This window comes from Camelus ferus, chromosome 21, assembly GCF_009834535.1.
Source record: "Camelus ferus isolate YT-003-E chromosome 21, BCGSAC_Cfer_1.0, whole genome shotgun sequence".
NCBI lineage: Eukaryota > Metazoa > Chordata > Mammalia > Artiodactyla > Camelidae > Camelus > Camelus ferus.
The window spans coordinates 13226001-13240657 of NC_045716.1; the positions used below are offsets into that span (position 1 = coordinate 13226001).

General features: G+C 34.1%; 1 protein-coding gene across 7 annotated transcripts in view; it reads right to left on the reverse strand.

Moving 5' to 3' along the window:
- The window catches only part of DCAF6 (DDB1 and CUL4 associated factor 6), a 117931-nt gene that overhangs the window by 58329 nt on the left and 44945 nt on the right, over window positions 1-14657 (reverse strand). For all 7 annotated transcript variants that reach the window (XM_032463792.1, XM_032463789.1, XM_032463788.1 and 4 more), the window contains exons 7-10: window positions 13796-14010; window positions 7539-7632; window positions 6115-6234; window positions 3964-4224 (exon numbers count right to left, since the gene is read on the reverse strand). In XM_032463792.1, coding sequence (XP_032319683.1) covers window positions 3964-4224; window positions 6115-6234; window positions 7539-7632; window positions 13796-14010 — 690 coding nt within the window. The remainder of the gene's footprint in view (window positions 1-3963; window positions 4225-6114; window positions 6235-7538; window positions 7633-13795; window positions 14011-14657) is intronic.

Genomic DNA, 14657 nt, shown 5'->3' on the forward strand with positions numbered 1-14657 from the left:
TGCTTTTCAGGAAGTAAACGGGGCTATAAAAAAAAAAGAGAATAAAATTTTAGGGAGGGTAGGAAGGAAAGATAAATGTAGCTAGGGTAGTTATAAAAGACCTCCCTTGGGTAACATTTGAGCTGAGAACCAAAAAAAAGGAGAAACCAGGGGAAGAGCTTCTCAGGCACAGAGAACAGCACAAAGGTTCAGCATTAGAAAGACAGAGGCGGAAGAAAACCTGGCACATTCAAGGAACTGAAAGGAAACCAGTACAGCTGGAGCATAATGACCATTAGGAACTGAGAAAATGGTATGAAATGAGGCTAGAGAGGTAGGCAAAAGCCAGGCCATGTAGGTTCTTTCAGGTCCACAGTTAGGAGTTTGAGGTTTTTTCTTTTGTAGTTATATTTCAAAACGCAACTAGAAGTCTTTGAGGAGTTTTTAGACAGCAAAGTTATATAATCTGATTTCACATTTTAAAATACTCATCCTGGCTGCTGCATGGAGAATAAATTGTAAGGGAGCAGCAGTAAGTGGAGATCAACTAGTGGACAATAATGATGCAAGATGGAAAGAAGAGAACGTATTTAGATACAGATGCAACAGGACTTGCTGATAAACTGGACGTGGGACATGAAGAAAAGCAAGGAATCAATAACTGACAGGTTGTTAAAATTAGGAAACGGGCAGTAATTATAATTTACTGAGATATAAAATGACTAGGATAAAAGAGATTAGTGAGATGGGAAGGGTGGGAGGATAGGTTAAGTTTGTTTGGACACCTTAAACTTAAGATATCCACAAATAACCAAAAAGAAGTGTCATAAGCAGTTGGACACAGGAGTCTGTAACTCAGGGTCGAAGATCAGATTGTTGACACACATTTGGGAATCACCAACTTAGAGGAGATAGTAAATGATATGGGAATTGATGTGATTAACCAGGGAGGTAGAGAAGAGAGCATGGATTAAGGGGTTCTACTAAAACATTCAGAAGTAAATGGGATAAGAAACATCAACAATGGCTACTGAAAACTAGTCACAGTCGGTAATGAGAGTAAGCAGGCAAAAGCAGTGTCATGAATGCCAAGAAAGGAAAGTATTTCAAGAAAAAAATGACAGACTATGTTAAATGCAATCAGGTTAAAAATATCTATAAGATACCAACAGAGAAGTATACTTTAAATCTGGCAAAATGGAAGTCACTGGAAACTTGACAAAAAGTTCTGGTGGAAAGGAAGTTGGAAGGCAGATTTGAGTTGGTTGATAAATAAGTGGAAGATGTTAAGAAAATGGAGATGTTATATGTAAGCAACTCTTTTGAAGACTCTGACTATAAAAGGAGCAAAGACATAAGTCCAGAGAGGAATGTGGAACAGTTCAGAGAAAATTTTTTTAAGATAGAAGATAATAATAGAGCATGTCTGAGGTAGAAAGGAAAAATTCAGTAGAAAAGGCAGTAATAAAGATGCAACAGAAGGAGTAAAGTCCTTGAGAAGTTGGAAAGAGATGGGAACTACACTGGCTAGCCTTTTTTAGCAGACACATTTCTTCCCAAAATGTGACTGCTTCTGTCACAATGTGACAAAAGTAGCAAAGTAAATGCTTTGTTTCCCCCACTGTGAATAAAAGAAGGTTAACGGCTAGGAGCAGGATGAAGGTAAAGGGTGGTGCTAAAAGTTTGAGAGACATGAAGGTATGAAAAAGATATTTTGTCTAGTTGAGCAACAGCGCTGAAAGATTGCTCTAAGACAACATGTTAAGCACCCAATGTAATCTGTGGTCTTTAATTTCTTCACAATCATTCAGTGACTCAGTTGCAGACTACGAAAAGGCAAATAACGAGGTTCAATTAGAGATGAAATTTTGCCAGGAAAGTCTTCACACATTGTCCCTCTCTTTCACCCCAGCAAAAGTCACAGAGGAAATGCAAAGGAAATGAAGGAAAGACACAAACATTTACATAAAGAGGTATCCACAGCAAGGCAAGAAGCATACTTTGTCATTTTCTCTCTCTCTATGCAAGGCCATAATAGAAACCATGGCTCTAAGATGACACTCCCATCTACATGGACAATTCCTACTACCCACAAACCCATCTGGACTTAGAAGTGAATAAAAGACTGGGGAGAAAAACCAAAACTAAACTAAACAAAAAAAGCATTAAGTCCTTACTGTTAAAATGCTAAACTCTGGGATAATAAAAGGCCTGTTTCTATTGTCAAAACAATTGCAGACATAATCTTTAGATGTTACATCTGACATCAAATCATTTTTCTCAATAGCAATACTATCTTGTTAACACAGAACTATTCCCATTTTCCATAGTTTACTTAACCAAGATTCTTTTTATAATTCTTTCCTTACTTTGAAAAATTGATAGGCAAAAGTGCCAAGTAATGTTCAAACAATATTGCATGATCATCACAAATAGTTTTTTTTCTATTTCAATGATTCCATGACTATAGTGTTTAATACTTACATCAAATATTAAAAAGGATTTAGTAACTTGAAATGTAGTATTAAAATGTGTTCAGTATCTATAACAAAAAGGAAAAATGAAACTCCAAACTAAGTATACTCAGAAATGTGTTTAAGAAACAACTGGAACAAGTTAAGAGTCAGTGGAATGTGAATATCAGCTAGGGAATCTTCTTACTAAGTTGTGATCAAACTTACAATTGACCAAAATCTTTAAGACTATTTCCAAGAATGTTACCACTTTAAAAATTCTTTTTTTTCTTTTACCAATTTTACCTGCTTTGAAAAGCAAACTTTTAACCAATTCTGTCCCTATATCCCAAACTCCTCAAAATATTTTTTCCCATTCATTGAAATGCTAACTGTGTCAACTAGAGTGTGGAAAACCTAATTTTATAGTTCATCTTTAGCTTATTATTATAGGTAAACTGTACACAAGTATTAACAATCACATAACTGACTCTGGCTTCTATTCCCATAGAAACTGAAAATGAATTATCAAAAATGGGATATTCTGATAAAAGAGTGCTTAATTTAAAACTCCCCATCTTTGGTGATCTGGCATCTGATTTCAGAGAAGCCAGAATAAAGTGATAGCTCGGCCGTTAAGCTGTTAGGAATTTTTTTATAGGCTTTAGCTTAGGCCTGCCAGCTGTATCTTTAGTTGCTAGTATTTTTGATTATATATTGAGTAAAATACTTTCTTAGAAAAACCCAAAGAAAAATATGAATAAACATCTTAATGGTTATTATAATTACATATATATAGTTAAAATGCCAAGTAAACTACAGACATAACCGCCAAAAATTACTGATGTAATTCTAGTACATTCCATAGTTGAGGGCGGGGGCGGGTTTGAATATACGGAGTTATTATAGTGAGAGGAAAACAGTATTTTAACAGAATTTAGGAGTTGAATGTTTTTCACTAACATCAAATACCAAAAAGACAAGGTTTTATTAGAACTATTCTTTTTCATATAAATATAAGAGAAATAATTCTTTTGGTAAATTTTATATATTGTTACAAGAGACCACATAAAATGCACCACACAGAATGTATTAGAAGTATTTCTTGATTTGAGGAAAAATAGTCAAAAATACAGATACAATGGAACTAATCATAATCAGGGCTATATTTTCACTATCACTTTAATACAGACTCACAACCAAGTAAGTCTAAGAAAGGTATTTTGGTCTGTAATGGTCTATAAAAAAATAATTGTTAAGTGCATTAAACTATGTCAAAACACTACCTACAGTTTTTAAAGAATTGTCTTCTGTAAACCGAAAATTTCTGCTATTTGTTAAAATTCATGCAAGTTAGGCACACTTGAATTGTTTTTAAGTTACACATTCACATATGGCACATCATTCTGATCACTTATTCCAGCAAGAACAAGTTGATGTGATTTAGTATCTTTCAAAATAGCCCATAAAGAAGTTTTCTATCAGAAATCATCAGACGAACCATAGCCTATTTAAAGAGTGACATCCTCACCAGACTGATGATGTGTTTGGTGTCCAGATGCCTCACCAGACTGCTTTTGTTCACTGTCTGGAGAAGACAGCAAAGAAGTGGAATGAGGGCTATCTGTAGAAGATGATGCTGAAGGAACCTGAGCTGACGTCGCAGAGGATGTAGAAGGTTGAAGAAACTGTTCAGCTGGAGTATCTACTTCCATAGCAGCTTCGCCCACTTCCAAATCAGTGCTTGATGGGACAGTAGGAAGAGTTGAAACATCGGACTGACTCGTTCCACCTTCAAAAAAACACATGTTGATGCAAATTCAAAAACTAAATGCTTTCCAGAACCAACTACTCTAAAGAGATATGTTCAAGAAATACATGTGCACTTGAGTGTACACATGTACACACACAAATATATACACAGAGAGAAACAAATCATTTCAGGATATCAAAAGCACCCACTGGTGGTTTGGTCCACTTGCCCGAAGAGGCTAATTAATAGGGGTAAAATCTATCTACAGCACATTCTTATTAAAATAATAAATCTTTCAAGCAAAATGCTCAATGTGGTAGCTTGACTTTGATAAAGCTAAGTAACAGCTTGTGAGAGGCCTATAAATAATATTTAGTCCCTTAAGTTGGAAGACGGTGATTCTGATTAAACAGCTAGATAATAGGATAATAGATTTATTTTGATATATTTCTATTCTATAACATAATGTCCCTGGTAAAATATTTAACAAAAATTTTACAACAAGAGTAAAGCTACAAATAGGCCAGAATAGGATTTAGTTCCTGATTCCCATTTCATTAGCATTAATGTTTTAACCACTAAACTAACATGATCCAGTCATGATTTTATTTTTTAGTTTTTTGATTTTTTAAATGTATTTATTTATTTAATTGAAGTATAATTAATTTGCAATGTTGTGTTAGTTTCAGGTGTATAACAAAATGATTCCACTATATGTATACATATATATTTTCTTTTTCAGATGCTTTTTCATTATAAGTTATTACAAGCTATTGAATATAGTTCCTTGTGCTGTATAGTAGGTCCTTGTTGTTTATCTATTTTATATATACTAATGTGCGTATGTTAATCCCAGACTCCTAATTTATCCCTCCCCACACCCCTTTCTCCTTTGGTAACCATAGTTTTTTTTCTATGTCTGTAAGTCTACTTCTGGTTTGTAAATAGGTTCATTTGTATCATTTCTTTAGATTCCACATATAAGTGATATCATATGATATTTGACTTTCTCTCTGACTTAACTTAATATGACCATTTAGGTCCATCCATGTTGCTGCAAATAGCTTTATTTCACAGTCATGATTTTAAAAGGCTTGAATGTCTACTACGTGTGATACCAGGCCTTATGCTATCGGCAAAGGTATTAAGAATATTTAATAAGCATTAAAAATTTTTCCCTGATTTTGCTTCAAATCTAGATTTCATTAAAACAAAGACAGAATGAACTAACCAAGTTCATGTCTTGCAAGATGCAACTATCACAGAATATAAAACTTTTTCTTTTAATCATCTTGATTTAAATATTTCTTAGTTTAAATTTAAGCACAAATTTGATAACTCTTATGCAAATACACAGTCCAAGAATTTTTTTTTAAGTTTACAGTAAGAACTTAGTAAGAACCATTTATGGATGAAATTCAACAGAATTTTTCATTTTAGGATATAAAACATTTAGGAGTTAATTTTTATACTCCTCATTTTTGACAAAGATAAGTAACTTGCCAAAGACCAGAAAACTGGAAAGTAGTGAAACAAAATATGGAAACAGGCCAGCTAACACCAGAAACAGGAATTAATAAATATTGCATATAAGTAAACAAAAGGAGAAACTATTCAATTATACAAAACTTACTCATCTACAGAGTTTCATCCATTTCCATTCACAGAGTACAGACAGAAAGAACTTACAACGGGGATTATCAGACTTGCTTTTTTTGAGAAAAGCAAAAAATGAAGGCAAGGTCTAGTGGAATCTGAAGGAACAAATTACACCAAATACCCTTCATCCTCTACTATTTCACACAATACAGTAAGAACCTCGTGATTACTGAAGATATAAAACATGGCATACATTAGTTGATATAAATAAAACTGACTTCAGTAAAGAGTTTTTGCCATCTTTCTGATGGCTTTAATAAGAAAGACTACCTCTGGGTCGAGATCTTCCTCTTCCTCTATTGCTTTGTGCAACTTCGCTTGCTTCTTCAAACCACCTTGATAACATGTCAGACATCCTCTGCATCAATGACACATTGGGACTCTGCTCTCCTATGAAAACACGTTTTATCGGTGAATTTAGTAATAAATCAGGATCTTTCATTAATGCACAAACCTAGATTTGACGGCCTTTAAAATGAAAGCAATTTTAAAAAATCAAATTGCCTAAATAAATTATAAGAATGTATGTATATATATATATATATCTACTAGAGCTATCATCACATTTTATAATTTATATTTATATGAATGACTCTCCATCTGTATTTTGAGTTCCTCAAGAACATCTCCTACATCTTTGCCAATTCTTAGGTACTTCCACAATCCCACCCTGAGCCCAACTCACACCTTTAGTTCCAAGAGTACATGGCTAGGAAAGGCTCATGAATTCTAAGCTAAAGAGGTTAAAAGTTTGCCCTCCAACTTAAATTTCCTTAACCTGACAGTTTGCCCTCTTACTTAAATTTCCCTAAACTGAATTTATTTTCATCATCATTTACTGCAAATTCCATATATTTGAAATTAACTGAAATCAGAAAGTGTTTTATCTCTTCCCTCCCCTCTTTTTTTCCTTTAAATATGAGATTTTTCTTAAGAGCATTTCAAATTAAGTATTACATCAAACTGAAACTGTGACAACTGTCTTCTACTATCATGTAATTTAAAATGGAAATAATTTGCTCTTGAATTTTTTGTGAAAACAGAATTTATTGTACACTTTATTGCCTTTATAGAATATAGCTTTATATTTTAAACTATAATGTCAAATAATTACAAGAATAATATATTAGGAAATATTCTTTTGACCCTAAAAGATTTCAGAAATCATCAGAGTAAGATTTTGGCTATAGACTCAATTATTAAAATCACACAGATTAATTCTATTTTAAATGTGCCATCTTAAAGCTACCAAGGTAGTCGTTTCTTATGCTTGTCACAGGCATCTGACAGGGGAAAAAAAAAATTTATGTGCTCTTATAAAACTCTCAGGTTGGAAACTGAGAGTTTTCATTTCTCTTTAAATCAAATACAAAAGCAAAAATTAAGAAGTTTGATAATACCCAATGTTTTATGTGGCGATGAACATTCTTATACTTTCAGTAGGAATGCAAAGTAGTGCATTTTTTTTGGAGGGTAATAAGATAACTATCAAAATTAAAAGACATTTATCCAGTGACCCAGACATTCCACATAGAGGAATTTATCCTAAGGAACACTTGCACAGTATGCTAAGATATATAGGTATAAAGACATTTGTTGCAGCACCACTTAATAATAGTGAAAAAAAAGGAAACAAGTTAAAATACTAATTTTTAAATATCGTATTTTTTAAAAGCTGACCAAAGGACAATTACCATCTCGTTCTCGTTCACTCTCAGGCCTTGCTCGGGGTCCAGTGTCTGACCAGTCACCACGAAGTCTCAAACGCTTAACTGGAGGCTGTCGTAACTAACAGATGAGGAGAGAACGCACTTGCTCAATTCTTAAAGCACACTGTAAGCCCAACAGATTCTTTCCATCTTCTCACTTTCCTTATTGAGATGCGAAATCACAACGTGAAAGACAGCCGTAAACATCCATTGATACTGGCAGCCTATACTTCTTACCTTCCATCTGAAGGGTCTGAATGCAGCTTTGAAATCCTGTATATGTGACTTCTAATCCCACCTGTATCACTTTCCAATTGACAAGAGGAAAGTTATCTAACCACATTGAGCCTCGATTTTCTATTATGATGATAATACAGTCTAGGTAAAGTACCAACATACTTAACTAGCAATAGGAGTTATCATTATTTTATGACTATTGACAATTTACTCTCCAGTTCTCCCCCAACATCTATTCCAACCCCACATTACTCACCTCAGTGTCTCTACTCTACTCTATTGCCCTTATTCTCAGCTGGTAACTTTTCCTCTTACCTCAGAGAAAATAAAGTTGGTTCTACAGAAATGACATCAATTTATTCAGCGGCATTCTACAAACTTACCTATATCTAATCTATAACTTCTTAATTTCTTCCAACCTTTCTCAGAGGACGTATCATTTATTTTAAGCCTAACCTCCATCTGTGCTCTTTATTTCATTCTCTCAACTCCTCAAGCATGTTGCTTCAACAATTACTCTCTCTTTCCCATACCTACATTCATGTCTTCTCTCCCGGTTTTTCCTCATAAATTCTGAATATCCTATCATTTTTAATAAACAAAACACCTCAGCTTCATACTTCTAATTACACTCTTTTCTCATGCCTTCTGAAGCTTTACTGTCAAGTTTCTTTTAAAAAGTCTGCATTCTTTCTATCTTTATGTACCACTTTCCTCCCTCAGTTCACTGACATCAATCTTATGTTTCCCACTGAACTCATTCTCACCACTGTCACCAATGAATGATCACTTGCTAAGTTCACTGATCAATGATAAAATGATCAACAATGTCCGACTCAAATGGCACCTTTCAGAGCTTATTTTATTTCAAGTCTGTGGCATCTGACTCAGTCATTCCCTTTAACTTTTAAATTTTTAACATCTTTTTATTGAGATATAATTCACCTAACATTTATCCTTTTAAAGTATACAAATCAGTGTGTATATTCACAAAGCTGGGCAACTGCTGGTATCACACCAATCCAGAACATTTTCATTACCTTATAGAGAAACCCTCTACCTATCAGCAGTCACTCCCCACTTCCACCCCACTTCCCCCTCTACTCCCCTCCCGACAACCACTCATCTATTTTCTGTCTCTATGGATATGTTTATTCTGGACACCTCATACAAACACAATAATGTACAGTATGTGGCCTTTTTGTCTGGCTGCTTTCACTTAGCATAATATTTTCAAGGTTCATCCACACTGCAGTATATATCAGTATTTCATTTCCTTTATGGCTCAATAATACTTCATTTTTTGGATATAAACATTTTGTTTATTCACTCACCAGTTAATGAACACTGAAGTGTTCTCAGTTTTTGCTATTGTGGCTAACACTGCTGTGAACATATGTGCACATTTTTAATAAGGGCATATGTTTTCAGTTTTCTTGGGTATATATCTACGAGTGGAATTGCTGAATCATATGACAACTCTGTGTTTCACTTTTGAGGAACTGCCAAACTATTTTTCAAAGCATTCACACCATTTTATGCCAACCAATGTATGAGGGCTCCAATTTCACCACATTTTCATCAACACTTGTCTTGACTTTTTTATTTTAGCCTAGTAAGTGTGAAGTGGTACCTCACTATGGTTCTGATCAGCATTTCCCTGATGACTGGTGATGCTGAGCATCTCTTTATGTGCTTACTGGCCATTTCTTCTTTGGAGAAATGTCTATTCAAATCCTTCACCAACTTTTAAATTAGTATATTTGTCTTTTTATTGTTGAACTGGAACTGTTCTTCATATATTCTGGATACTAGATTCTAAATCATAAATCAGATATAAGATTTGCAAACATTTTCTCTCATTCAAGTGGGTCACTCCCTTTTATTTTTTTAACATGACATTCATTGATTTTTTTTTTTCTTTCCTCCTCACAATTAAGCAGGTTTTGTTAGAAACTTGGTGACAGCTTCGCTGCAAATTTTCTATTTTCTCCTGGAAATCATACCAAGCAACAGGGAGAATGGGGAAAAAACTTCTACATCCTCAGCAAAGGAAACAGGGGAAAAAAAAAAACCACACAAGTTATATATTATGTGTAAGTACGGTTAAGAGCAACTGAGAGTAACAAAATCTACAGAGGTCACAAGTGTGACAGGGAATAATCACAAGATTAGAGGATGCCTAATGTGGCAGCTGTTCACAATCTCGGACAAACAGTCATTTCCAAAAAGAGAGGGCTGCACTCTATATATAAACTTTATTTAGAATAACAAACTAGAGCCCATGTTCCAGGATTACGAGAGAGAAATTTTTATATTATACAAATAAGAACTTATGTTATAACTTCAGCAACTACTTTTGGAACAAGATCTTCAAGTTAAAACCGCCCCAAGTTTGACTTTCTGAGATCTGCAAAATAATTAGTCCAGAATCTTGAAAACGGTACAGTATTCACTCAGTCAGTCAATAAACATTTTTTTTAGCACCTGTGTCAGGCACTACCCTAGGTACTGGGAAAAGATCAATGGACAAAACATACAAAAATCCCGGTGTCACAACGTTTACAGAATACAGTAAGTAAAAAAGTAAAATATACAAAGAAAATGGTAAGTGTTACAGAAAAAATAAAGTAGAAAAGGGAGATAGGTAGTACCAGAGAATAAAGGGTTACAATTTTAAATTAGGTGGTGAGGTAAGGCCTCACAGAGACGGTGACATGGGCAAAGCCCTGTAAGAGACGAAGGGAAAGAAATCTAGATGTGGGGGGAGGCCACTTCAGGCCGAGTAAATGCCAAGCCATAAGGTAGAAGCATGCTCAGCCTGCTGAGTAAGTAAGTAAGTAGATGTGGTGGCTAGAGCAGAACAAACAAAGGAAAGAGCAGTAGAAGTAGTAAGAACCAGATGAACAAAGATCCTGAAGTCACTGTGAGGACCTCAGTTTTGTTCTGAGTGAGGTGGGGAGCCACTTGGAGTGTGGATCAGAGCAATGGCATGATATGACTCATGTTTTAAAGGATGACTTTGGCTACTGTGTAGCTAAAGGACTGGAGGGGGCGGATGTGAAAGCAGGGGGACTGGTTAGAAAGCTACTGTTAATAATCTAGGAAGAGAGATGCTGCTGCCTTGGATCAGGGTAGTAGCGGCAGGGTAGGAAGAAGCACTAGAGATTTTGGATACAGGTTTCCCCTGCGATCTGAGAGCAGAGCATTCCTATGGAATCTTTCATAAGCTGAAATGGAGTAAAGCAAAGAAGCAATTACCTTAGGCCACATCTTGCTAATAGATGCACAAACAAATCAAGATAAAGCAAAGATGCTCACAGACACAATTCAAAGCTATGATGCCTGGATGCTGAGATGCAGAGTGTAGTTCCCAGGAAAGGAGCTTGGCGGTGCCACTTGCTGCTCAGGGTGCGCGCTACAAAACAAACGCTGAATGCTATTTTCGCTTTTAACATTTTTTTTCTGTAAAAGCGAAAATCCTCTTTGGAGTTCTTTCAGTTAGCAAAAGTGGGTATTAATATAAGTCTTTAGTAAAAGCAAAGTAGTACAGAAGCAAACTTTCAAAAAGCAGGGGATACCTGTATAACCTTCAGGGGCAAATTATGGAGACCAGGAGAAAATTAAAGATTGGATTCAACAAAGAAGTCCAATAATGGGGTGGGTAGGTGTGAAAAATGTCAGAAAGATATGAGAGAAAAAGGAAAAGAAAAGACAATAAAAAGAAAAAAGGAATATAAAAATAAAGGCAAATGAGAAGTGGAAAAATTGAAAAAGACAAAAGAATATCCTAAATAAAGGATAAAGTAAAAAAGAAATTGTTAGAGGATATAGGAAATAAAAAAAGGCCCCCTACAAATTAAGAAAATATAAATATATTATGAAAACAGAAGAAAAAAGCAAATATTCAACTTCTATTCATAGTTTAAAATGCTGCTCAAGCGTTTCTTACGTTCCCAATAAAAAACAATTATTCCTTCCTTTGATCTACTTATATAGAACATAATTCTTACACACAATTCTATGATTTTAAGTTTCACATATTTATTTATATCTCTACTTTCACTAAACTGTAAACTCCTGAGAGGTCATGTCTTCATCACAGTCATCCTTGAATTTCTAAAGTTTAGTATAACATATAGTATAGTGCACAGCAGGCACCCGACAAGTATGTGGTGAGTTGAGATGAGTTTGTCTGAACATTACTGTCAAGGATTTAGCATAAAATACTGAATGAAAAGATAGTGGGATTAAGAAGAAAGATTATTAATTTCTTCAGATGTATAGACCTATGAGTTGTTGGGTTTCTTACAAAACACAGAATTTATTTTTGTAATTTCAATCCATTTTCAGAATTACTCTTCTTAACTTAGTTAATTCAACAAAGAATACTGAGAAAAACATGTTCAGGAAAAAACCAACTGTTCATGACTCAGCCTCATTCACTCTGATTACATAAACATCTTTTGGCTAAGTGTTCTATGGTATAAAAGATAGTTGGCCCACTTAAAATGTTTCTGCATTTCCAACTCTTTCATTATGTAACAGTCACAAAGTTTGACTGTAACTTTACTGAAGCACATTATCAGGAGGAAGTTACATAGCAACAACAAAATGACAGTGCAGATATCATATTTTCAATCAGACCAATTAACTCAAAAATAGTGTTCATTAGCCATCACAAACTCTTCTTCATCAGTTTCCTAATTCACATGAACACAGTGCCACATTTAAAATCCCTATATACATTTATAAAGTAATCTTGATTTTGTTCTAATTTTATAGTCCTCTCAACCTGCAAGTAAAATAACTGGATTTAATCTTGCCCCTCACAGGAATTACAAAAGCTGTTTTCTTTAGCACTTTTAAAAAGTATTCATTAATAGGAGTTGGGCCAATACCAAAAACTCACTGATAGTTAATAAAAAGTCATGGTTAATTTCAAAAGACATTTATAATCAAAAGAATAGAGTGATTGAACATAGGGCATTATAAAATGAAAAAGCCAAAGTGAGAAACATGTTGGGGAAAGAAGCTTAACAGGTGAAAGCAAACATTTTTCTACTGCTGTACACTGTCAAGTACATATTATTTCTGGTTTTTGCTTTTCATAAATAAGAAAATGAAAAGCAGAAACCAGGTTCACTATTATAAAGTTATTTTAGGGAATTAATTCTTTCACATAGTTTTCAATATACAATATATTTATAATGTGATGTATAAATATATATATGTATATATATGTACGTATATATGTATATGTGTATATATTAGATGATGTGTATATATATATAAAAAATATATATATAATGTGATGTGTAAATTTCCAGGAGATTAAATGTTTATGTTCATGCACCAATAGGAGTTTCACTTATTACCATCTACTATTCATATGTGCACAGCAATCCTCTCCTCTCCCAATTCTGTGTGTATGTGTGTGTGTGTGTATGTGTACACACACACACATATGCACACTTTGACTTATCTTTTTCTCACTCACTCATATGTTATTTTATAAAATGTACCTAGGGATAATATTACATGTCACTAGTTCGTAACTGTGAAAGAGGCAGAAGAGAGGAAGAACTGCTGTCCACATATGAATAGTAAGTAATAGGTAACAGGTAAAGCTCCCATTGTTGCACGAACATAAACATTTATTCTCCTAGAAGTTCATACATAACTTTTTTTATTATTTTAATTGCCTTTTCTGCAACTGTTACAACTCTTACTATTTCTTACTGGCTGCTATGCATCCATAAACTTGGAGAAACATTTTGCCATTAAGTATTTTTTCTTTAAAAATATTTCACAATACTTTTCATCTAGCATCTTATTCTTAATTATTTATTAGCCCCTGTTCTTTTGTGTATGTTTCATATCCTTGCTCCCTAGACTGTAAATGCCTCAAAAATTAACTATTTTTTGAAGTCCTTCAGGCACCAGGAGTTACTGAATTAATGTTTTCTGGAATGAACAAAGAACATAGTTTTGAGTAAACTTACTTCTTCTCTTCTTTCTTCTGCAGAAGGAGTTTTAAGTTCTCGTGCTGTATCATCTTTTGGGTCAAAAAGATATATGTAATCGGAAGAGTAACTAACAAGAATCTCTTGACCATCTTCACTGTAACACAGAGATGTCACCCTGCAGGACTTGTTATTAAGATGGGAAGGGATAAAACGGGCAACCATTCCAGTAGTTCCTCGACCTGCATAATTCCCTGAATAAGAAAATAGGAATTGTTTAAAATTCATGTTTTCCAAGAAAAACACTTTAAAAACTCTTAATCTGAATTATGAAATATGTGATTTAACGCAACAATATAAATCCAAGTTATCAAATTCTATTCCTGGAAGAGATTCTTTATTCAATAGTCAGGTTTTTCAACAAAACAGAAAAGAATATGGTATAAAGATTACATGTCTTCAAAAAAGAATTCATGATTGTCAAAAATTCCAGATTACGTAAGTGTTTTATTGAACATGAGTTATTTAACTGATTAAAATGATTTTGATTATAGTCACACTAAATAATCTTTTAAAAATTTCCCAAATTAAGGTAATACAATTTTTATAATATAAATAGGAAAGCTGAGGTTTAGCAGTATACTGGATAAAACAGTACAGTATACTTTTTAATATGGTATTCCTTTTACTTTATGTCTTTAAAAGATTTTTGGTTGTCGTGGGATTTTCCTCTTATCAGACAACAGAGTGGGGATACCACTCCAACTTTAACTAATTTTCGTGGCCATCAATACAGTACGACAGGGAGACGTATAAGTGGCACTTTACACCCTGCAGGCCCAGGAACGCCAAACTCGAAGACTCTCACAAAGCTGTGTAATTCTGCACAATGAGGTATTCA